Source organism: Oryctolagus cuniculus, chromosome 13 (assembly GCF_051225735.1).
Source record: "Oryctolagus cuniculus isolate XC-2025 breed Fujian yellow rabbit chromosome 13, ASM5122573v1, whole genome shotgun sequence".
NCBI classification, from domain to species: Eukaryota; Metazoa; Chordata; class Mammalia; order Lagomorpha; family Leporidae; genus Oryctolagus; species Oryctolagus cuniculus.
Window position 1 is genome coordinate 51,942,211 of NC_142879.1, and position 26,266 is coordinate 51,968,476.

General features: G+C 42.1%; 1 protein-coding gene across 14 annotated transcripts in view; it reads right to left on the reverse strand.

The window, feature by feature from the left end:
- The window catches only part of SIPA1L2 (signal induced proliferation associated 1 like 2), a 231,310-nt gene that overhangs the window by 47,432 nt on the left and 157,612 nt on the right, over positions 1-26,266 (reverse strand). For 10 of the 14 annotated variants that reach the window (XM_051821456.3, XM_089311592.1, XM_002717364.6 and 7 more), the window contains 6 exons: positions 22,316-22,892; positions 17,332-17,606; positions 5,388-5,645; positions 2,862-2,945; positions 1,319-1,419; positions 816-919 (listed from right to left, as the gene is read on the reverse strand). In XM_051821456.3, the coding sequence (XP_051677416.1) occupies positions 816-919; positions 1,319-1,419; positions 2,862-2,945; positions 5,388-5,645; positions 17,332-17,606; positions 22,316-22,892 (1,399 nt within the window). The remainder of the gene's footprint in view (positions 1-815; positions 920-1,318; positions 1,420-2,861; positions 2,946-5,387; positions 5,646-17,331; positions 17,607-22,315; positions 22,893-26,266) is intronic. The other 4 variants (XM_070055529.2, XM_051821455.3, XM_070055530.2 and 1 more) reach the window with 2 other exon arrangements.

The window sequence follows — 26,266 nt, forward strand, 5'->3', positions numbered from 1 at the left end:
TCTCCCATTGTTAACAAAACGGAGAGAACTGAAGAGGTGGATTTAAACAGACGTGGCTTCGTCTTTCTCAAGGCAAGGCTACAGCCACAGCTAGGAAGCAATGTCACACATGTTCATGAGTAGACACCTGTAAAGCTCGCTGATGACAAATGAGGGAAGAGGAAAGACACAACTTAATTCAGGAGCTCATAAGCTATCTTTACCTGTGAATTTTCAAAAAGAGGCTACTTTAAAATGTTGGCTTTATTGGACAACCACCAGCAAACAATTCCTGTTTCCACAACGAACAGAAAGTTGTTTCGCTGGGCTGCAGGCTCCTGTGGGGCTCACCTCCTCCTTCTGGAGAGGGTAAACAAGGCAGCCTCACAAATGACCAAGGATGACCACGAGGGCACTGCGCTAACACTACCACCTGCGTGATAGCTGGCTGTACCGGGGTTATCGTGGATCATCTGTGACCGTGCAGCAGAGACCCCGTGGGCAGTTTCTCGGACCACACACACCACTGCAGTCTATACTTCTGCATTATGTCATTAAATGGATAAGTGGTCAGCAGACTAAGAAAGGGGATACTGTTTAGTAACTACCACACTGGGCACTGAGGATCGAAAGGCTGAGGATATAAGCTTGGCTTTGCCAGTTTTGTGACATCTCTTTGAGGTCCTTCATAAATCAGGAAAGAAAATAGAAAACCCTTTTTCTTCTATGAGCCTGAGCCTGGGGAGGCAAACGACGCACCCCGAGAGCCCCTGGTGAGCATGTTACATGAGCCACTCCTGGTAAAGGCCGCGGCCGGCTTCTGCACAAGGACTCACGTGAGAAAGCTTATTGGGGGAATCCTTGCAGCTTCCATCTTTCTGCAGCGCTCTCTCTTTATAGGAACTCAGGACTTTGGAGGGTGGGCCGTGCCATTTGGTTTCTGTCGCATAAAGAGAGAAGGGTTAAATTTCCAGTTTCTGTGTCAGTAAAAGAATTAAACAAAACACAACAGAACAACAACAAACACAGGAGTAGAACCAATAGTTTGGTTAAAAAGAAGAACTGTGGCTCTAGAACTTCAGGGTCTTGACAACTGATGTGCTACAGGAGCAATCAGTTCAACGTAAACGTTCCATTTCCACAGGCACTACAACCACCACCACTTCTCAGTATTCGGAGCCCTAGCTCACCACCCCACCTCAGTGCACACAGGTGGCCACCAATACAGGTTGAATGAATGCATGCGTGTATGCATGAATGAATGAGAGAGTGAAGGGAGAAGAGACGGGGCGGGGAGGGGAAGAAGCAGATTTCTACCCAGGAGCTCCTTGTTACTTACCTGGGTGTCTACTTCCTTCCATGGCATCCTCCCGCTCCCTGGCTCCCTCACATTCCAAAGGACCGGAGCCCTGGTGCTCGAGCAGCAGAGGAGACTGGCACCTGCAGAGAAACCAGAGCTGAGCCTGTTCTTCCTCGGGGCCCCTGCCAGCACAGCACAGGTGCTCTGGCTTCCACGAGGGCCATGCAGGGGAAACCTCCCATTAGAAGCTTTGCTCTGACAAAGAGAAATGCAGGATCTATGGGCCTCACCCTGCCAGAGCAGCTAAAAGCAACTGGTCTTGGGGATCTCCTTTCACCACAGAGTCAAGAAATGTGCTGAGATGACAGCCATTCGTGGACAAAGAAGGGCTGTGGATGCCAGCGGGTTAAGGGACTACCCAGAGTCGGATGACATCCCTTCAAGCTAAGGGAGGGCTCAGTGGTTTCTGCTTTGTGTCCAACATGCATGGCACTGCTACTCTTTATATTACTTTTTTTTTTTTTAAGGAAATGAGACTATGGTTAGCTCTAGGCTACATCCAAATGAGTTCTGTTTTATGAATACCTCACACAGGAAAATACCATCTTAAGAAAGAAAGAAAGAAACCAAAGAAAACATATTCACATTACAAGGGGGTCCTGATTTACAGAATCCTGAAAAAGACTGAAAAGATTTTTCTATGGGAGGGGGGAACCTTCATCTCTTTTTCTACACTTTCAGAATACAACTTATTTTTTTTTAATTCAGAATGCAACTTATTTATTTTTTAAAAATCACTTAACACACAACTTTAAAGGTCTTTGCTTATTCTAAGGTAAGAAACACATTACACAGGCTCCAAGCACCAGCTTCTAAGCTCCATCCAGAAGAAAAGTGCATTCTGGGGGGAGACACTTCTCCCTGTGCCTGTGAAGACGATGACCAACCTTGTGCTCACAGTGGAGTCTTCCCACTGCCTGCACCCTCTGCTCTACAGCATCACACCCAGCTCCTGACCACCACAGTGGCATGGCTCCTTCACAAGGAGGGACTGCCCTACCTGTCCAGGAGCTTGGGGATGAGTCAATTCGGGGTCTCTGTGTTGACAGGAGTCCCTGGGCTCTGCCTGACCTGCCTGGCTCTGGACACCACATTCATACTGTTACAGATGGTCCCCAGCTGAGTGCTGACACATCCTCTGCTGCTTCTCAACTGGCGAGCAAAAAACTAGAACGATGCATCAACTGCTAAGCCTGCTTCTCTGATTCTCTGAAGGTGTTTCCTCATCAGCTATTTTAGTGAGTGGGAATTCCCAAGCACCATGGTTCAAATCCTTCATTTTCATGTTCAGAAAGGCTTTCCTTACAACACGAGACACCAGGCTCTGAACAGTCAAGTGAACAGTGCAGACAATGAAATGATGAGCTCTCTGCCCTGAGCAGGTCACTCGTTAAATGCATGCCTGGCGCTTTTATATCCCCCCAATGGCTTCCTGTACAGCAGGCACACAGTGCATGTTTCTGAATGAGTCACAGAAACAGGTTCTTCTCTGGGATAGCAGTAAGGTAAAAGGGAGCAGTACCCATCATAGCCCACTTGCGGTCTCCAGGGTCCACTCCCGCCGGGTCCCGGGTCGCTGGATGATGACTGGTTGCTGGGTGAGCTTCTGAAAAAATGACTAGAATCATTCACAGTGTCCTGAGCACTCTGCCAAGCACCTTGATCTGACCTGTTTTGCTTCATAAACAATCCACTTTGACAAAGACAACAAAATGGAAGAAAACCACATTGCAATGCAAAAACAAAAGAAACCACAGATATCTAAGAATGCCCAGAGCTACCACATGGCTCCTGGTTGGCAACTTATCTTGTGGCAGGACAAGCCTTCACTGTCTACAGACTCAAAGCAGAGACACTGATCCCTGCACTTGTGAAATATGAAGAACAGCAACACTATCCTTGAGAATACAGAATTATGGAAAGATTACTAATTCTTGTTAGAAGAAATGGAACTCAAGTCACATTTTGGTTCTATATTTAAAATCGATTGCATCAAGAAAAAACTAAATTTGGCAAATCATTTGTTTTCACACATCTATTGAATGGAATCCTATTTCTCTTTCTTCAGACACATAGAAATGAGTAATACGGGACTGGCACTGTGGCACAGCGGGTAAATCTGCCGCCTGCGGCACTGGCATCCCATATGGGCACTGATGCTAGTCCCGGCTGCTCCACTTTTGTTCCAGCTCTCTGCTGTGGCCTGGGAAAGCAGTAGAAGATGGCCCAGGTCTTTGGGCCCCTGCACCCATGTGAGAGACCCGGAAGAAGCTCCAGGCTCCTGGCTTTGGGTGGGCCCATCTCCAGCCGTTGCAGCCATTTGGGGAGTGAACCAGCAGAAGGAAGTTCTCTCAACCTCTCTATCTCTGCCTCTGCCTCTCTGTAACTCTGCTTTTCAAATAAATAAATAGATCTTAAAAAAAAAAAAAAGAAAGAAGTAACATTCATGAAAAAATCTCCTCTTTGAAGATGTGCTTTCCAATTTTCCTTTAGCTCCTGGAAGCCTTCAGCATTTCCCACTATAATGTACTAGAATCTACTAGGTAAGGCTTTGCAGACTTCTTTCTTCCAGGATGTTGTTTGCTGTCCACTGCTCCTTCTACCAGCACTACTCATGTGTAACTCTTTGGCTACTTTAGTTTATAAACTCAGATTTCTGAGTAAGGTGGACTAAAATCAAGAGGATATAAGGTCAAATTCAAGTCACACAGTCTATTCCTGCATACACTCTGGAAAGAAGATACTGGAGAAAACAGAGGATAACCATGCACTTTAACCCTATCAGTTACTTCTGGCTACTACTTGCAAGGGCTTAACTATGCCAATCCTGAGTCCAAACATTCTTTCTGCATGCAGTGACCCATGCCATCCTCAAGATGCCCTGATGAGGTCTAATACTGCTACTATTGCCTGATGAGGAAATTAGAGGCTTTGAGACAATATGTGACAGGCCCAAGATACCATCCATCAAGACAGGCCTGTGATTCCAGCCTGGGAAACGTGGCTCCCCATCTATGCAGAGCACAGTCTATCAGAAGAGAGCCTGCCAAGTCATTCTGACCAAATTCCAAAGCCTACAAATTACATGAAAGCTAAAATAAAAGGAGTAAGAATTAAGAGCAATAGGAAAACCCTATTTTACACACTTAAAATGACCTACGCAAATTAGGCATCCAAAAATTCTCATAAGGCGCTAGTGCAATAGGATTGAACTTTTAAACAATTGCATTCTTTCACTGAAAATTTAATTTTAAACTTTGTTTAAAAAGAAAGAAAACCAAAGAAGAAGTGCTTATGATCATGGGACCTCTGAAAGTATGGCTCACATTATGATAGGATTTAATCATTTATGTTTCAGTTTTGTTTTATTTATACTCCACCCTGTTTATGCTTTTCTAGAGGCCCATGCAGAAGAGTTTCTGGGATATCGTTCCCAATGGCTTAGCCAGCCAGCTGACATGGAGAGAGCATGATAGGCAAAGAAAGCTGTGCCCTTGATGGGCGTGACCTGCCTTCATCAGCACTGTTACAGGACAGGGCTAGACCCCAAGCACCTCTGGGTCCAGGGCCTGCCCTGTCACCCTGCCCGCCAACTTGTTCAGAACAAGCTGACTTAGAAGTGACTGAACCAAGGGCAGTGCTGTGGAGTGGCAGATTAAGCCTCCACCGGCAGTGCCAACATTCCATATGGGTGCCTGTTCAAGTCCCAGCTGCTCCATTCCCGATCCAGCTCCCTGCTAATGTGCCTGGTAATGCAGTAGAAGATGTCCCAAGTGCCTGGGGCTCTGCACCACATGAGACACCTAGATAAGGCTCCAGGCTCCTGGCTTCAGCCTGGCCCAGCCCCAGCTGTTACAGCCATTTGAGGAGTCAACCAACAAATGAAAGATCTCTCTCTGTCTCTCCCTCTCTCGTTCTGTAACTGCCTTTCAAATAAATAATTTTTTTTAAAGGAAGTGGTTGAGCCAAGTAGAGACCCTCCCTATGATTTCAAGTTTCTAACCCCAGTTTTAGAAGGGCTGTATGGAGGATACAGCACCAGCGTTACCTTGTGCCATCGGGCAGCTTCCGGTCAAAGGAGGTGCTGCGAGGAATGGCGGCCTGGGCCTGCTGGAGCAGCTGCTGGCACTGAAGCCGGTCGGGCGTGCCAGGGACAGGGGAGGCCCTGGAGATGGGCTGCAGGGCAGGGGTGGGCACTCGGTGCCACGTGGTGTTCCTCCTGAAGGGGGTTTTGTACTCGCAGGGGGTGCCTTCGCTGTCCAGTTTGTATTCCACCATGGGGATCCGGCAGAGCTCTGAACACCCTCTGTTGGGCCAAGAAGAGATGGTGAGAAGGGAGACTCACAGCTGAGTCCTCTGCATGGCTTACTCCTGGAGGTGCTTGGCAGCACAAGCACACAGGAAGCTACATGTGCTTCTCAGGGCTCCCAGTCAATGACGGAGAGGGATCTACCCTAAGGAGCATCTTATCTATTAGAAAATGATGTTTCTCGACTATTCTGTTGCTTCTGCCCACAATTACTGAATTCACAAAAAGGCTGTCTAGGGGTTTGCCTGGTCCCGAGGCAGGCACACATTATCATCCATCCTTACTAAGAGGCAGGATACCTGCTGATATAACTTACAGTAATTAAAAAGGTCAACACGGGTGGGGCATTTGGTGCAGCATCTAAAGTGCTGCTTGGGACTCCTACATCCCAGATCCAAATGCTTAGGTCTGAGTCCTGGCTCCGCTTCTGATTCCAGCTTCCTGCTAATGTATGCCTTGTAAGGCAGCAGGTGATGCTCAGGGAGTCAAATTCCTGCCACCCACATGGGAGACTTGGGCAGAGTTCCTGGCTCCCAGCTTTGGCCTGATCTTCTCTGCTATCGGCATTTGAGGAATGAACCAGGGGATGAGAAGCCTCTGTTTCTGCTTCTCTCTTTCTGCCTTTCTAACAAGTAAATTTTTAAAAAACTCAACTACCAGTGGGTAAAGAGCTATTTTTCCAGATCCCATAATAAGAAACTGAATACCCAGGATAATAAGAGGCCTCTAGGATCAACAGGTTGCTAAATATTTTATGTATACTTTTAGAGATAGTAAACATTATCTACTATAACTAGAAATCAAATGCCCAGAGACATTAAATACCTTGCTCAAAGTTATCAGAAGGACCAACACTGGGCCCACAGTCTCCATCTGCCTCCAGACCCCAGTAATGAGATACCTCAAATCAATGTTAGCCATTTTTAGGGATGATGGAAATGCCTATTATCTGTTTGTGGTGACTACTTCATACATGTGCCCCAATTCATCAAAGTGTATGCTTTGCATGCATGTAAATTATTATATGCCAATTATTCCTCGGTTAAGCTGTAAGGAAAACCATAACACATAGGAAGAAAAAAGCTTCCCTTTGTCCATATGCTTGACTCTTCACAAAAGCCTTGGGATCTGTGCAGCACACCTATAAGCCAGGCTACTTAGTGCCCAGAAGAACTGGGCCACAACTGGAACTCACTAAACTGATGATGTTAACCAGAGTGCATCATCACATGTTGGGGTTATAGATTCTACCTGGCCTCTGTCCTCTCTCCACTGTGGATTCTCCGCATTATAAATCCTGTATGAGATTTATCTCCCTGAAAACATCAATGTCTCCTCACTGCCTCCCACTGGCACCTCCTCTACCATCGATTTTCCCATGGTCCCTCCAGAGTCACAGCTCCAGCAAAGCAGCCAACAACTCCACATGTCCACTGAGCACTGGAATGGGCTATGCCATTGATAAACAGTGTGATTTTATCTTCATTAATTCAAACTTAAAAGCTGACTTTTTAAAAAGTGCGTTTGGAATCACTTGTGTATGCCAATCTTTTTTTTTTTCAACTCTAAACTTTTAAGAAATCTAAACAAGTATTTGGGAGAAATAACATCTGAATTGAGATATGCTATAAAAGTACAATATTCTCTAGGTCTCAAATTCCTAATACTGAAAAATAAAATAAACTACTTCATTAATAATTGTGAGATATTTATTGGATGTTGAACTGATAATATTTTTGAGATACTCTAAAATACAATATGATTTAACCTATTTCTAATTCTGGAAAGTAAAAAACTCTAAATGAAATATTTCTACTGAGCAGCCCCAGCATAGAAAGGAACCTGTTGGTCAATAACCTGGCCTGCCCACAGTTTCTACATAATTGGTCTAACCCAAACTGCTGGTCCACTCCATTCCCATTCCTTCCAGTCTTGGGCAACCACATCTCCCAGTCTGGCCCAAATCTTAGCTGGGCCTCCACAAGATTTGTCAACTCTGCTGAACAGCACAAAGACCAACAACTCACGTTGTGAATTTTAAAAAAGTCTGCACTCTGCACAGACCCACAGGCAGAGGACTGAGGCTGGACTTCAGGAGTCACCCGCTGTGTGAGCAGGTGTCTTTCTGACACAAGCCACACAACTTTAGGTAGTGGCAACATCCTAGGTTTTGGGTGGCCTTGTCTACTGAAAATCCAGGACTAATTAATTTGGGTCCAGCATCATACTTTTAGCTGATTGGCAGATTCAGTCATTAAGCAGTTTATGTATATGTCTTTCTCTCCAGGTAGTCTGGAAATGTATAGGACAGATAAAATACATCATAACCAATGTGCATACAATCAAGAACACTGAACACAGGCCATAAATATACTGTAATGGATTAAAATGTTCTACCTATATAATCTGAACAGGTATTTTAAACTACAGTTCAAAAACCAGGAATCAGAGTTACATGTCAGTTTTTCTGTTGGCCCTGAGAAAAGTGAGAAACAGCAAAAGCAGACACAGTTCAAGGAAAATATGAGGGTTCATCATGCCAAAGTCAGCTGTGGCTTTCAGTGACAGACTCACACTCCTGAACTAGTGTCACAACTCCTCACAGGTCATCCCCTGTCAGATACTCACAATCCTTGAACCTGAAAAATTCAGGACTTGTCAGACACTCCAAAGTTCCCCCACCAAACGGCACAGGGCAAATATCACTGTTGACTTGATCAAAGTCAGTCTGCAAAGCCAAATGGTGCAGCTGGGCCAGGACATAGGAAGAACCAGGTCAGTCTCAAATGTGAGCGTCAGGACAATGCTAATTTATCCTCACAAAAGCAAAATTATTTTTTCCTATTTAGTTTATACTTCTCTAGTTTACTGACTTACATGGTTAATTACTGGTCAAACTCAGTGGAAGTCCAGATATACTGAGATTACATTATCTCCAATAAAATACCTAGGCTTTACTTAACAGTTGTACTTGTGGACTTGCATGGTTTCCAAAGGTTTTTCTACTTAACTAGATACCACATCCCCTAGGAATCGTGACTCACCTATATGGTCAACAGCCTGATTAGACACTGTCAAAGTGGGATGCTACAGTAATGTGACAATAAAGCATCAACAAAACTATTCTTTACTCTTGTCTTGCACCCTAAGCCAAGTCACTAGATGTTCAGATGAACTCCAGGTTTTGGTCGCCAAGGATGCCTCTGTCTGAATGGCATAAGCCAAGGCAGCTGGAATTAATTCCCATCAAAGTGAAAGGTTCTGAGGTTATATTTTGAATGAAAAGAATGTGAACTTCAAATCTTGTGGACCAAAAGACAACTTGCATTTCCAGTGCCTGTTTGGGCTTCAAGATCATTTGGTTTGGTTTTGTTCAGCAAAAAGGAAAGAGAAGACAGATGGCTGAGTAGTGTGGTCTACTTAATTCATGCTCATATATTTTAGTCTTTAATTAGGTACTATAATTTTGAGTCTTGGAAGATAAATGTTATATTAATGCATAATCATGACTAACACTGGAGAGAGTACTGCTAAAATCTTGTGCAATACATTAGGTTGAGGAGAAAAGTCAAGATGGAATTATTTTATTTCCAATCTCTTGCAGAAGGTCATGTGTAAAGGTACTTTTTAAATACAAAAACAGCCATTCTTTTGACCTAATAAAAATGATTCTCGAAAGAATGGCTTTAAATGAAAATTAATTTTGTTGTATGACACTTTTACAACAACTATCCTTATAAACTGGATTTTGCTTTGTTTACTTCTATGACTAAAATGTCAAATACCACTGAATATCATCTAAATTAGCACCAAATCTAGTCAAATTTCATTCTACTCCATATGTATGAGAAATTCCCAGATGGATTCATACAGAAAATTCAGCTAACTTTTAGGGAAATGGGAAGAGAGGAATAAAAGAATTAGAAATTGCCTGCTGAGGTCTTTGTGCTGCAGTGTCTATCAGAGGCAAACCTGTTTCCACCTTTGCACTCAATATCTCTCCTCCCTGGGTAGTGAGATACCCCAGTTTATCTGAAACGTCCACCCTGGGCTGCTGTGGAGGGCCATATGACAAACATTCCTTACCACAAAGGAAAGGCCAACTGAAACTCAGATAGACCAAATGCAGAAAGACCCAGCACAAAAAGACGTTACTGAAAAAGTGAGCTGTTCTTGTGTGTAATTCAAATCTTTTTCAGGAAAAGAGTTTAGTCTTCTGCTTTCCCATAATAGCACAAAAATCCAGAGCTCACTGATACACACATTTGGCTTCCTTTTGACATATCAAATCAAATCAAGGGATGGGAACTGCATTTATAGCTTCTGACACATTTTTCACAGCTTGCTTGCCAACAGGAGATACTCCAAAATGTTAGATCAGTCTGCAGGATCACTTGCATGTAAGCATATTGATTTCCTCTTGGCTCCATAACAAATGTACACATCATTGGCTTATGTTTCTAATTACCATGTTAGGTAGGGATCAATAAAACTCAGCTTCAGGGTTAAATAGGAAAATAATTGCTAATGTTTCTTGTCTAGCCTAATCTCTCTTTTCCGAGCCTAATCTCTTTTGCTAGTATGCCCTGGAAGGTATAACATTTTATAGACCAAGAAGGTTACTGAAAATGTGCTAGTTAATAATGTTGCACTAATAAACTGCAAGAATGACAAGCAGTCACATTAGCTACAGTCCTCAGAGAAGCTTACATTTTATCACTGTATTCTGAAAAACAATACTACTTGTCTTTCTGAACTTAACCACTGCAAACCTCTTAGGATGGCTCAATCCTGTACAAGAGATGCTAATTAATTTATTCATACCCACATTCATTGGCTTTCTCCCTGCTTCTTGCTAACATATGGTTTCTCACCAGATGATTTCTCGGTCTAGAGCTGCCACCAACGCCAAACTCCTAGGCAAGTCCAGCAAACAGGTGGTGTCTACTCTGGCTCTAAGTTAACAGATACCCACACTCACTATCAACCACTGTAGTTCATGCACCTCATAACTTCACAGACATCCTTGAAGGTCTCAAAATGGCATCCACTCACACAGGCCCATCCCTTTCCAAAGACACCATCAATAATTTGGGCACTTGAAAACAGACTCCCTGCTGACCAGGTTTTGGACCTTGCTCTAAAGCATCGCTTTGACCTCTGCAGCCTGACCATGGGGACCCTCACCGTTGGAGCCCAGACAAGCAATTCAGTGTCTTCTATTTGTTCCCAGCAGGAACCTTTGATACCAATCAAACTCTTCTCTACTAAACAGCAAGTCTGGGCTCTGGGCTCAAAACGCACACCTAGCAACACATAGTTTAGAAATGTGATGGTCTCTTTAGAGCCTTCTCCTGAAAACAGAACAGGAACATGTAAAACTCCCAAGTGACAATTTCATAAGAATGAAATGTGTTACAAATAGCATTATTTTTGTTTCTACAAAAGAAGAAAACCACCCCTAACTACAAAAGGCACATAAACTTTCATGAAATTTCAAGATAACAGATACTCATAGAATGCTAGAATTTTAACATTTAAAATTTAAAAAAACTTTAGAACTATAAAATTGCCTTCATCAATATTCACCTATGGACAATACATTTTTATTCTATTATCTTATTCTTTTCATCTTGCATAAAAGTAGGACACATGATTTTATATTATGCTACTTCAAAACTAAGAAATGAGAAGAATCCTAAGGGAACAATGAGTAGAAAAACAAAATTAAAAACCTAGAGAACTGAGAAGGTTCAAAGGAAGAACACATATTCTTAAAAAAAAAAAAAAAAAGGCAGTTAAACAAATTGTCTGGACCAGGCCAGGTACTTACTCTGAAACTGCCTACTGGTTTTACTTTCCTGGACTGCATCATGGCCAAGCACTTTTAACTGAATTCAATCATCAAACAAAAGGGGTGGAGGTGGGTCAGAAAAGAGAGCTCATCCTTCTGCTGGTTTCCTCCCCGAATACCCACAGCAACCAGAGCCAGGCTGAAGCTGGGAACCTGGAACTCAATCCAGCTTTCCCGTGTGGGTGGCAGCAAGCCAGACATGTGGGCTATCACCTGCTGCCTCTCAGGGGTACATGTAGAGGAAGACGAGTCACAAGTAGAGGAGCTGATACAATGCTATCCTTTACTTCCAATCCACCACCTTGCCTTTCCTAGCACCTCATTTTCCACATACTACACCGGAAACCTCCATTTTCCAAAAGGATTAGAGATGTTGGAACATTATTACAGCTAATCAGAGACAGGGCCAACGCTGGAACTCAGGTCCTCTGATTCCAAGTACAGCTCTTTCCAAAATAGATGGTTGGTTTTTTGTTTTGTGTTGTTTTTAGAAAACCATCAGAGAACAGTTGATTCAGCTCACATTATGTCCTATTTTCCACTGGATGGCTGAAAGAATTTTTAGAAACAAAAGCAGATTATCTCCTCGTGAAGTACCTATTTCTTTTATATTATGTACTTTGTAAAAGAATCCTTTTATAGCTCCGGGATTAAAGTAATCACTGATATTTTAATCATTTAATGGTTGTTATGCTAATAGCCTGCTAATAGCTAAAAGACTTTTTCCAAATCATCCAACAAGGTGACAGGGGTAATTGATGCTCATTCACTTGAATCACAAACTCTTTCTGGTACATAAAAAAAATCAAAAGCTTCCAAGAGGAAGATAACTACATGGTATAACTAACTGTAAAGGTTAGGGCAGTGTCACACATGAAATTGGCACTAAATTAAACATGAATTCACTTTTCAATAAATCTCCTTAATTTACATATACAAACAGAGAGACCCTCAGACAGTAGATAGAAAAAGAGACATCTAGGCCATACACCCACTTGACCAAGCCCTCTGAAGAAAGGTCTTGAGCTGAAAAGCTATATGCCACATGAAATAGGAAGCGAGGTTATCTGGCACTGAATAATTTATCAGCTCCCTTTCCTCTCCTTCCCTTCCTCGTTAGAGACAGGCAGTCTGTGTCTTTGTATCCCTGTACCCAGGACAGCACTGGACAGAGGTTCAGGAAGCTCTTGCTGAAACCAATTGCTTCTTTTTAATTCTTTTTCTCTAAAAGCTTGAGAACAGGAATAACATTTTACTGCATTGTAATTCTTCAAAGTCTTATAGATGAGATTCTCAATGGTTATTTGATGCTTGATTTTTGGTGAGTTATTTCTACTAGGAGGTTATCCAATAGTTAGGTGTGTCCTCTTAGCCATGGTGTAACTTGTCAAACATGACATTGCTATTTGCCTAAGAGAAAATACTCATGCTTTATTATCACCCTTTGCATTCATTTTTGAAAAAAAATATAAAAAAGTGTAGGTATCAAATGTAGACTATTAACTGGAGAAGGCAACAGCATTTTTAGCACTATTTTGAGAACCCAATTATCAACTAATGAGTTGTTGCTATAGTCTGAGAAAACCATTTTTAAATAACCAAAATAGGAATAGGAAGTACTGGATTTAGAATGTCAGATTCTAAATGCTGGACAAAAAGGAGTTCATGAAAGTAAAGATTCTATCTTTCCTGTGCATTTTAATATCCACAGGGTCCAGTACAATTTCTCGCACAAATCAGCTAAGAGTGGATGCATGAGGGAATGCAAGGCAATCTGCAATGAGTTCTGTAATCCCATGTCCTGACTGGAGGGAATGAGAAAATGGACCTGAACATTGTACTTGGAGGACTGGACAAAGGACTCAGTAAAGGGAGGGTATTTCAGGTGATGTTTTATACTTCAAGTTCTGTATTATTTTCACATTTCACATTAAAAACTCATTACTGGAGGGTACATAATATCATATCAGATATAAATTGTATTTTCATATAAATAAACTGAAACTCTAATTGAAAACTTCACATGAGCCCAAATGTCAACTCAACTTCTATTTTATATATATAGCTAAATTGACAGAATTGAATTCCCTTCCTGGTTCTATTTCCACGTTCTCTCTGTGTATCTCAGGAAGCTGGTTAGGCACGAAGCAACAATATAGAAGACCAAAACATAATGCTTTAATTTTAGAGAACAATGAGAGTAATTCAGACTCATGATAATATGAGAACAGTTCCACTGATTTGCATTATATAGAAAAATATGTCTTGGAAAGTATGTCAACAAAATACAAAAAAACCACACAAAACAGATGTACCACAGCAAGGAATCCCATTTCCATTTTTATTGGACATATTTACTAAATTCACCCACACTGTATAACAACTCATGCATAATTCTGATGAGCTGTTACTTCCTTTAATTCAGCCTTTTAAGTTGACATGCTCTCCTTAAAGTGACATTGATAGAATGTCAGTCACCTTGGAGAGCTGGAGGAGAGGGCCATCCCAGAGGCTGTAAACCACCCTCGCAAGAACAAGAAGATCTTAATTAAGCATCCTAGGCAATGGCAACCCCTCTTCATCTTTGCCACTGAGACTTTCTGCCGGAAAAACACCCGTACTCCCTTGAAGAAGCCTCATTTCCATTTAAAGACTGCTATCCCCAAGTTGCTTCTAGCCACTCATTCCCAATGTATATGAATTCGGTCCAGGCTCCAATCCCAGCACGAAATCAGTTAACAAGCATTCCCAATGGGGGATCTTTCCTACTTGGTGTTCCCCGGAACTCCATAAGGAAAACGAAAAATGTCTCTGCCTTCCTTTTGAGCTGAGGGGCAGCTGGCTTGCCATCACCCTTAGGCTGAAGAATTGGACTTCCCAGGGCAGGTGGGTTTTGATTCCACAGAAAGACTCTCCCTGCTAAAGACTTCATTTAAATCAGCAGCTTCTGAGTCACAACTTAGCACCTTCCAACCTGAGGACCAGCAGAGCCCGTCTATTAAATGACAGGCCTCTCCTGCTGTTCTCAGGGGCAGATGGGCTCCCCGTCAAAATGAATTCCTCACTGACATCTTGTAGGACAGATATTAATTTGATTAATGGCAAAAATGAATGAGAGCATTTTTCACAATGTATCCAAGACTAAAATCTCTTGTAATTCATTAATGTAGCCACTTCTGTAGTTCTTGTGGCACACATATTAAAGATAAAAGTACATATATACACACACATGCACACAAGTATATTTAAATGAATTTAAATTCATTCTACTTAAAATATTTTTTCCCCTCCCTGACAGGCACTAAAAGCCAATTTGTGAAAGAAGTTGGAGGTAATTTCCCATGCCACAAATCAAATATGCAATTCCAGCTTGTGGCGAATCCTTGTGTATTTTGCTATGGGGATAATGACACTAAAGGATGCATAGTTTAAAAGGTTTGTATTTTAATTTTTAAAATGAGTCAAGCGCTAACCACTCTCCCGTTTACCCCTCCTGTACAGTTTAAGAAGCCTAATAGTGCACAAACACGCCGAGAGCAAGGATGAAACTGAAAAGGGCACAGCACACACTGCAGTCTAAAGCAAAAGGCTGGCACTCGGAGGGGAAGGGCTGCGCAGGGGAGGCTGTCTGACGGCAGCAATACGTTTATCAGGGCACACAGACACTTGCAGGCATAAAACAATTCAAAAACTAGCAGAAACAGGGATTTAAAAATTTGCAAATTCAGATTCACAGAAAATTGGAAAACTGAGTTGAAAGAGTTTTGAATGGTACATGCTAGGCTTAAAGCCTTTATGATTTGCAGAAAAGTGGGTGGCAGGAATGACAATTCTGCAGTGTTACCACCAGGCAAATAGCTACTTGAAACCTTCTGGCTAACACTAGAGTACAGAAGCCAGTAATTTCAGATTAACAAAGTGGAAAAAAGTCTATATATTCAGGGAATGACAGGGATGAAACTTGTAGAAAACAAGGATAAAATCTCTAAATAAATGTCTTAGCTACCTTCAATAAAAGAATTTGCATTTATAACAAGTAATTACATGCAGACCAAGACAGACAACTGGCTCCCCTTTAATCCAACATGCCCTTGGATGAAAAGGTAATAGACAAAACTTTCAAACTGTATTTTTAAATGTGCTTTAGCTGAAAAACGTTTCAATATTTCCTCGGGAATTCTGTTCTTCAAAATCACATGTTCTCAATATCAAACATAACTTTACATTTTTATTAACCTGATCTCTTGAAAACTTAAAAGGCACCAGGAAACATCTTCAAGATGTCAGGTGACAGGGAACTATGAGTTCTTTAGAGTCTTTGTTTTATAAACACACTGGGAAAATATAGGAAATACGGTCAAAGAAAGTCAGGCTGGAAGCAAATGGCAAGATAACTAGCAGAAAGAGACGTCTGCAAAATTTTCCATATTAACTGCAGAGGAAGATTTTCCTGGTTTGTTTTCTAAGAAATCCTGGTTTAGAGCTGATATATCCAACATGGCAGCTGTTAGCCACTAGTGGTTTATCAAATCTCAATGAATTAAAATGAAAAATTCATTCCCACAGTTCCACCAGCCACATTTCAAGTGTGTGACCAACAGACAGCAACATATGGACCATGGCTACTGTTTGGGACAGGGCAGATACAGATACAGAGCATACTGTCACAAAGCACTACTAGACAGTGCTAGTTTAAAGGAAGAAGAAAGGAGTTGGAGGAAGGAGAGAGAACGACTTCATTTAACACATCCAGAAAGTGGGAACAGTAATCCTGCTATCTTTGGATGATAAGAATTTCTTTTGAAAATGAAAGTGTCTTTTTTTCCCAAAACTAAAATGTGTAGAGCCTTGATTATGCTAGAAGGCTCTACATGCTTTGCATTATATCATTTTATTTAATCTTCAGGAAAACCGTTTAGGGTAGGCAGTATTACACTCCATATTTCTCAGACAGTGAGGCTCGGAGGCAGCATGTGAATCATCCAAGATCACACACCGAAGGCCTGATTCCAAGCACATTTTCTCTCTCAAAAGCCACAGCCCTTCAGGCTGCATGCAGGATCTGCATTTGAGATGGAGAGATGGTAGCAACACACTCTAGCTGTTATCATCAGACACCCTATACCAATAGTGCTGGGCTACAGCCCACATGGAAGCTTGTCCTATTTTGACACTCTTGTCTTTTGGCCTAACATTTTCTTGTTGTTGAGCATAATTATTTTCTATTAACAATGGAACACTACTGCTCTCTAATTCTAGTCTCATCTCTACTCTCTAGTCATTCACATCAGAGATGTTTAAGTCTAGCCATTTCTTTCCATATGTTTTTCATGACGGGTCCTGAGCCAGCTCAACAGCTCTCAAGTTTCAATTGGTAACACATAGTAGTCACCACACAGGGTATATTTGTTGTTCACACATACAGGTATGGGTACTATTAAATATTTTGTTAATACTTAATGACTCCACATTGCAGAAAGAAATCCTAGTTGTGTAAAGCATCCAATTTGCTAAAGACCAAGCTAAGATAAACAATGTTTCCTCTTAAACAAAAGTCGTGCTGGTCCAGGTGAATCAGACAGGTGTTCTTCCCTTCAGTTTATGAAAGTTCACCTTTTATGTAGTGAGGGTCCCATTAGATTGCATATAAAATTATACTCATCATTTATTGCATATCAATAGCTTTTTAGACTCTCTTTTGCAATTGCTCTAACGGCTGGCATCCCAACAATGCTGTGGAAGGTTCACATGACCACATGCCTAAGGCCCTTGCAGGAGCAGTTAGGGCAGCCTCCTGCTATGAGGCTACCAAAGGCCTTCCAGCCTTACCTCCGGGGTGAGCCGTCATCATGAGGCTGGATGATGACCACCTTCACAGTCACAGAAGTCCGCAGCAGGTCGATCATCTGCTCGTGGGTCAGAGTGGCCACGGCCACTTTGCAGATTTCCACAAGGCGGCTACCTTGGCGAAGACCAGCCTTCCAGGCAAAGCCAAAAGGTTCCACATCTGCGACGATGCCTTCAAAATTCACATGGAAGCCGAGCTGGCCCAGCCCATTCCTCCTCAGGGTCATTTCCACAGTCTCGCAGCCTCTGGTCACTATCTGAGGGGGAAGCAGATTGTCAGAGACGTCCTCCCTTCCAGCCTGGGCCTCCATGAGGCCCCAGCAAAGATGCACGTACAGGTCCCCTGCCAGCCTCTCTTTCCTCGACCAACACAGCTTAGAGAGTGCCCATGTCCCTGTCTTCCCTCAGCTGACTCAGCTGACCAAGGACAACATAAGGATGTACTTAATTTCAGAATTCTCTACAATTTAATCTGGCATCCTACACAAATAAAATAACAGTACAACCATGGGTCATCCTTCAAAGGATACAAGTGTCCTGCTTTTTCTTAGGCAACAGTGACCTACAGCTTGGGTACCTAAGATAGGCTCTGGTGACCCCCTCCACTCAGGTTGTATCAACAGGCGTGGCTCTTAAGCATCCAAATTCCATTGTTCTAGACAGATTATAGCAATGGGGGAAAAAAATGAAAAGACTTTGAAAGCCATTGCAGGTTTCAAGCATTAAATACTAAAATCTATCAATCAATTTCACTCAACTTAAAAAAAAAAAAGCATATCCAAATACTCAGGGCCTGCTTCTGAGTTCACTAAGGGCAATAGCAGAAAGTCAGAATGTTAAAAAACATTCTTAGTCTCTCCTGTATCCTGGAAGTCCGTGTATGTCCTGTTTTGTCACCTCAGACTCCTCTCCAGGGGAGTGACTGCCTAAACTTGTCTGGGTGTTGAGGACCCCTCAGATCAACCGTGGACAGGCCAGCCAGACTCCTTGGCCATCTGTGAACAAGGGAGCCTGCCGGATGGTGCTCTTGCAGGCAGCAGAGACCCTCTGTTGTCTTTGGGCTGCTTCTCCCCATCACACCCATCCCCTTGGGGTTAAAGGCAACCCCGAGTAGTGACAGTTCCAGCGACCATCACTTCCCCAAGAGTGGGAGTCTAGCGTAGGACTGTGAAAGGGAACATGAAAGAAAGGTAGTTTGCATCCCACTCAGTGCACTGAAGGACCAGTAATTAGCTAATGCAATCCTCCAAAGTGCTTACTGAGACTGCAGTACAGTTTACAATGCAATGAAAGGAAAACATAGGCTCATTAAATACCAGCTGATGACTATGACCTCACTTATTTGTGGCAAATTTCAAGTTGTGAGGTATCACAACCCCTATCCCCAAAAGCCCAGAGGCAATGTATGAAGTTTCAGTTTAATAAATGCTCCATTTCCCCGAAACCTGCTCTGAATACACAGATACCTATTTAATAAGACCTATGCCTGCAAGTATAGCTATGGGACTAGGACGGCTCCCATGGATCACCATTGTGTCTGCTGTTTCCATGGTTACCACAAGTACATACACTGCCAATCAGCGTCTCCTAGACAAGCATGACAGTTAAGGATTCAGCAAGATGGGGAAAGGGATTGCTGGTGAAAGACAGTGATGAAATTCTGAAAGATTGAAGCTTCCAAAGTTATGAACGGAACTAATTTAAAACTGCTGAAAAAGTACTTCAGTAATATGTACAACCAAATAAATTTGTCTTTCACTCCTTTTCCAAGTTTGCTCCAAGCAACCTAACCAAAGACTACTCATAAAATGTACCCCGAGTTTTTCCAAATATTAATGCAATTGTTAGCTGAAATATAATATCTATATATTAGACTGAAGTGTGTCTGGCTCGGCTTTCCCAGAGTCCTACAGATTCTATCTCTCCTCCTTTTCCTCTAACCACTTACAACTCCCTTACTTTGGCTTTCTGCTATTTCTTTATCCTCCTATTCTTTGTTTCTTAACACCCCCAAAGTCTGAAAAGTCACATTTGCCACACATCTGACTCTCCTAACATACTTGTATGGATTCAATTATCATGCCCAAACAATGGCCACCTATTTGTGTGCCCAGGACACATGAATAATAATAATAATTTGTGGGCCCTTTATTCTAAAATTACATAGAATTTGAAGAAGGGGACAGCGGAAGGTGCAGGTCGCACACCAGTGAAGCTGGTGCTGACCATTCCTTGAGGTGCAGCTGCTCTTATCTCCTCTATCTTTATCTACCTAACAGCCACCTTTCATTCCACCATCCCCATGGAATGAGCAGCCAAGCAGGTACTCACTCCCAACAACTGCACTGTGTGCGTGTCCTCTTTCTTCCATTCTTGATGTGACTACGCTGCACCAACCTGCATGTTCTCCTCCCTTCACTAGACTTTGGGTTGGCTTGCTTTCAACAGCTCATGTTGCAAGTCATCCGATACACAGAAATGATCTCCTCATATTCCTGCCATCAGGTGCCTTATTCACATAAACAGCACAGTCACTTTTCTAAGAAAGTGGTGGGATGGAGTCCAAGGAATAGGGAATGTGTTAAGAACTCATGTGTAAATACGTATAGGTAATGCGTTTACGTGGCTGATGAAGTAGTATTTGTGTTGTGTTTTCAGGAGCACAGACTATGATGACTCAGTGGATATACTAAAAAGTATTTGCAATAACCAAAAGCACAATTTATCTTGAGACTCACAAGTATAACTCAAGAGTCAACTCTTTAGGCACACAAACTAATCATGCACTTTTTTTTTTTAAGGATTCACTTAATTTATTTGAAAGGCAGAGTTAGAGATACACACACACACACAGAGAAAGAGAGAGAAAGAGAAAGAGATATCTTTCATCCACTGTTTCACTCCCCAAATGGCTGTAACAGCAGTGGCTGGGCCAGGAGTCTACACGTGGGTGCAGGGGCCCGAGTACTTGGGCTGTCCTCCATTGCTTTCCCAGGTGCATTAGCAGGGAGCTGGATCAGAAGAGGAGTAGCCAGGACTCGAACAGGTGCTATTGTGGGATGCCAAGATTGTGGGCGGCTGCTTAACCTCCTATGCCACAGCACTGGCCCCTAATCATGTATGTAATCATCCCTAAATGTCTATCTGTGTTTTAACATGTACCCTTGATAATACTATTGAACACACTGAGGCCCTCAACTGTAAACAGTGTCTGTAAATAAGGAGATTGTTTTTTCAATGATAGCAGACATTGTCCTGGTTTTATTCTCTCTTACATAGAGATTCTAATTAAAAAAAAAAGACATATTTGGTGGCAAAAAAAGGGTCAAGAAAGGATATAATTTCTCCTTTTTTCCTGATCTATAGTTGACTTACCCTTTTTTTTTAAGATTTTAAAAAATTTTTATTTGAAAGGCAGAGTTACAGACAGAGAGAGGGAGAGACAGAGAGAAAAATCTTCTTATCCACTGGTTTACTCCCCAAATGGTCGCAAAGGACAGGGCTGGACCAGGCCGAAGCTGGGAGCCTGGAGCTTCTTTAGGATCTCTCATGTGGGTACAGGGGCCCAAAGATTTAGGCCATTCTCTGCTTCTTACCCAGGTGCATTAGCAGGGAACTAGATGGGAAGTAGCGCAGTTGGGTCTCGAACAGGTGCCTATATTGGATGCTGGCACTACAGGTGGAGGCTTAACCCACTATGCCACAACACCATACCCTAAACCTTTTCTGATTAATAAAAAAAAATACATCTTCCCTAGGGTAAGGTTTACCTGAAAAATTTTATTGCCTTTATATGTCTCCTTCATAACTTATCCAAAACAATTAAAATTAGAAATAGTTTTACTTATTCTTACTACCCTTGTACAAACTCAAACTGAAATCTGAACTTTGTTAAACTGGGAACAGAAATAAGATGGCTAAACATCAGAACTTCGGGACTTTGTGGTAAAAAATCACATTTAAAAAATAACCTTTCTTAAGACTGATTTTTATTTTTAGTCTTTCTTTTTACACAAAGATTCATTGACTTATTTCAAAGGCAGAGTTACAGACAGAAAGAGCAAGAGACACAGCCTTCATCTGCTGGCTCACTCCCCAAATAGCCACAAGGGCCAGGGCTGGGCCAGGAACTCCATCTGCTCTCCCATGTGGACACAAACCGGACTCAAGTGGATGCTGGCATCCCAGGCAGTGGCTTAACCCACTGTGCCACAATCGCTGGCCACCATTCTCAGTCTTTTAAGTTAGGGAGTAACTACAAAACCTCCTTAGGAAGGGTGGTGCTGTGGCACAGTGGGGTAAACTGCTGCTTCAGACACCGACATCCCACGTTGGCGGGCTGGATCGAGTCCTGGCTCCTGCACTTCAGATTTAGCTCCCTGCTAATGTGTCCTCAAGTGCGTGTGCCCCTTTCATCCATGTAGAAGGTCTGGATGGAGTTCTAGGCTCCTAGCTTTAGCCTGCCCTAGGCCTGACTATTGTGGGCATTTGCAAAGTGAAACAAATGAAAACCTTTCTCTGTCACTCTGACTTTCAAGTAAAATAAATTAACAACAACAAAAAAAACCCTTAGGAAATTATGGCTAGAAGATTAACATGTAACCTATTTAATGTATTTACACAAAAATACCTGCTGTATAAACACATACAGAAATGAAGCTGCAAATAGGCCTCAGGTATTCACATAATCAATAGCAAGTTTGTGCCTATTTATTACCCACCATCAAAGTATGTCCTTTCAGTCGCCATAAATGCAAAATATTTGGATTTGTGATGGGTGCTTTGCCACCATTCTGTAGTCAGTGACTGCTCAAAAGGATCCAGCACTAAACATTAAACTGAATCCTTAATGAAGAGTAGTTCATTCCTTAGGTGTTGGGATCATGATAGGATTTCCCTGGTGGAAACTATTAGACATATGGAACTGAGACGTAAGGACAACAGAAAACATAAAATATGTACTTACTACTAATCGGTGAACAATTTCCCTTATGTCTTCGGAACAGTTATCCACTGAGGACAGGAGGATACATTCTCCTCTTTCATAGAAAACTTTGATACTCATTAATCCAGACGTCCACCCAATAACATCCCTGCAGGAGCAGTTAAATACAACATTCTTGGAATCTTTTTCAATCAACATTATGAACTCATTGGAAATCCCAAGAAGACATTCGATGTCAGCAGACTGGCCAAAGTCCCGTGCTATCACGTGCCACATGATTGCACCAATGCTAAACAGATGGGCATCCTTCCTTGGCTTTACTTTCTCCTTCTTCTTTGCACCCAGCGTGATGAAGCTGAATTTCACAGAGGTATCCACAGTGGCAGTCGTGACAAAGTTCTCCGCCAGATCTTTCAAGTACTCTTGCCTTGTTCGAGTGGCCATTGCCCGGAATTTTTCTGACTTATGGGCTGCATTTTCTGCATTGATTACTTTGGCTAAAAGGAAGTCCCGAAACACTGCAGATTTTGGGAAAGTCACACCTTTGGGGATTGGTGGACCAAATGGTGGCACATCTTTTGATCTGGAAACTCCAACACTGAGGAAGAAGAAAGAAAAATGAGATAAGCTTCGATATTATATTTACCTCCAGCAATTTAACACCGACTCCCACGTTTAAGTGTGAGTTAACTCAAGTTAGCCCACCTATGTCACAGGTTTTTCTTCTTGTAATTGCTACATACCAAGTTTTCTTGTTTGTTTTAAGTAAAACTTTTTTTCAAATGTACTTGAAGGTGGGGGTGTTATGAGTTGAGTTGTAGTCTACTCAAAATTCCAAAGTCGAATTCCTAACCCCCAAACCTGTGGATGTAAATGTATCTGAAAATAGGGTCTTAAAGAGGTGATGAAGTCAAAATGAGGCTGTTTTGGTGGGCCCTTATTCAATTGACTGAAGTCTTCATAAGAATAGGAAATTAGGGCATGTAAAGAGACAGTAGGGATGCGTGTACAGAGATATGAAGGCACAGGGAGAAGGCAGCCATCTCATGCCAAGGATGGAGTCCTCAGGAGAAACCAACCTGGCTGGCAACTTGATCTTGGACTTCCTGTCTCCAGATCCGTGAGAAATACAGGCTTGTTGTTCCAGCCACCCAGTGTGTGGTACCTGTTAAGGCAGCCCTAGCAAAGAACTACAGGAGACAATGGATCCACAGCAGGATGGGATACCAGTTTGAGATGGTGCCAGGTTGGCAGTCTGTAATTCTGTGGTTATCTACTACTGAGCAAGATGGTAACACTCTAATAGAAGTGAGTTTGGGGGGCTGGCACTGTGGTGCAGTAGGTTAATCCTCTGCCTGCGGAACTGACAGCCCATATGGGTGCCGGTTCTAGTCCCGGCTGCTCCTCTTCAACCCAGCTCTCTGCTATGGACTGGGAAAGCAGTAGAAGATGGCCCAAGTCCTTGGGCCCCTGCACCCACGTGGGAGACCCGGAAGAAGCACCTGGCTCCTGGCTTCGGATCGACGTAGCTCCGGCCATTGCGGCCATTTGGGGAGTGAACCAAAGGAAGGAAGACCTTTCTTTCTGTCTCTCCCTCTCACTGTCTGTAACTCTACCTCTTAAATAAATAAATAAAATTAAAAAAAAAAAAAAAAGAAGTGAGTTTGGTACCAGTTGGATCTCAATAGTACAGGACAGAATGATCACATTTACAGGATCAGAATTTTTAAGTGTCGTTGTATTAGGGAAATGCTCTTATTGATCAGTTTTTAAATCTAAATGCAAGTTTTATAGAAGTAAAGCTTTAAGAGATTCAAAGAAGGATAAAGATCAAATATACAGCAATATTCACAGTCACCTTAATACAACAAAACCACTAATGGTCCACTATATCAGAGAGCAGCTTTAGTTACCTCAATCCTTTTTGAACAAGCAAATTGGTGAATTAACAGAAAAGGATTAGAATATGTAAATGAATGAAGCCCGCAGCACATAGAGAATCTGCTCCCAGATTACTGAGTGTATAGTGCAGACCAAGACTTGTACTAATCCTTCATCTGCTCAGATGGATGTTTTCTACATCAGGATAAAGGAAATAAGGCAATCTGTGTTTTGATCCTTGCTGAAAATTATAAAATAAATTAAGTAATGAAGATATTCTGTCCAAATGAGTTGTCAGATGCAAACTCCTCTTCTGGAATGTGGGTGGTTAAACAGTTAAAAGATCCTAGTCCCCAGGTATGTCTCACTTTTGCTTTCATCCACATACTCTTCAGTAGTCATCACAGCAGGATGGCTGGCTGGCTGGCTGGGGCTTTTGCTGTTATTAAGACAGGGCAGAGTGTATTCCTTTGGGACAGATGCAGCAAATTCATTTAGGAATAGGGTCTCTCTCGTGGTGCTGTTCTGTAGTTTGTGCACTAAACCCAAGGGAGAGGTTGGCAGACCTGATTCACATCTGTGATATGCAAAGAAGGTCTTCATGTTGCAGAGGCCGATGCTTCTGGACCCCACACTACAAATGATTCTTCCTCCCTCACTGCCATCTGTAGCATGGACATTCTAGATGAACTCATTTGGCTTCCACTTGGCAACTCCAGGAAAGTGGTACCTGTTTGGACTCATGATATTCTAACCACACCTGTGCCTTTTCTTCTCTCTATTGCCAGTGAGCTCAGACAGCATCCAGCACTGGAACCCACCCTCCTTTACACGGGGCAAAATAACCTCATGTATTCCATCTCCTTTCTAGCTCTGTCTTTCAGCAATGAGCATAGATTCCCAGGAGCATTTTACCCATGGAGTGGTGAAAAGGCTAAATCTCATCTGACACTTTGGAGCATTATTTTTCTGTATTTAACTCTGTGGATCTTGCACCACTCACTCTCTGACTGCAGCTTGCATTTAAGTTAAAGCGTCAGAGAAAATTTCTTACATTTAATAGGCTCAAAAGCAGCTTTCACCGTGGAGCTACATAGTGGGTAGAGGAGATATAGTGTCTGTATCTTTTAAATAGGAGATTCTTTTTGTATCATATTATAGACCTGAGTACCTAACTGGGGACTCTGCAATGTATGCTGTATTCTTGTTCAGTAAACTACAGCCCTGTGCACTCAAGAGTTGTACATGAGAAGCAGCAGAATTTACACAAAGCTATTCCATGATTAGAATAACATTCTGGATATAGGGATCAATCAGAGATCCCTGGATATAAAAATTTATATAACCCTTAACACTTCTTCTTTAGGCCAGAAGGAATATCCTCATCCTCTTACCAAAGTCTGATAATTCTCAATGTGTCAGAACAAGAAGGTGTTTCAGAATTCCTTATTTTAGCCAAAGAACTTGATGGCATTTACTGATTTTACACAGATGGATGTATATCCCTCTCCACCAAGAGCAAAAATAAAAAACATCCCCTGATGTACAGGAAAAGGGTGTTAGTAAGTCTCGTGGTCGAAGCTAATAAAGCAAGTGGTCAAGAGCAGACTTCAGAGCTAGGTGTGCTCAGATGGACTCTAGCTCCACCACTTTCTGAGTTTGAGTTACTTTGCCCTTCAGTTTCCTCATCTGTAAAATACAGGACAAAACAGCAGCGTACTCAAAAGCCCATTGTGAGGATTAAACAAAATAATGCATGGAAAGTTATTACCAAAAACTACAGCTATATCACTAATGATGACAGTAATATCACTATTACTATCATAAACAATCATTATTTTAATAACCAATTTAACTCTATCACCTAGTTTTTGCCAAAAGGGGCTAAATATTAAGTTTTCTAAAATGGCAGTCAACGTTTCTTGTAGATATCTCTCTACTTTTTATTTAAAAAGTCTATTACTGCTATCTACAAAGTCCCTAGAGTGGAATCTTCCCATTCAGCTAGAGCTTACCTTGGAAAGTATACAAAAATATGAATCCCAAAGTGAGATCTACACATTTGCACCAGTGATTAAAATTAAACATTTT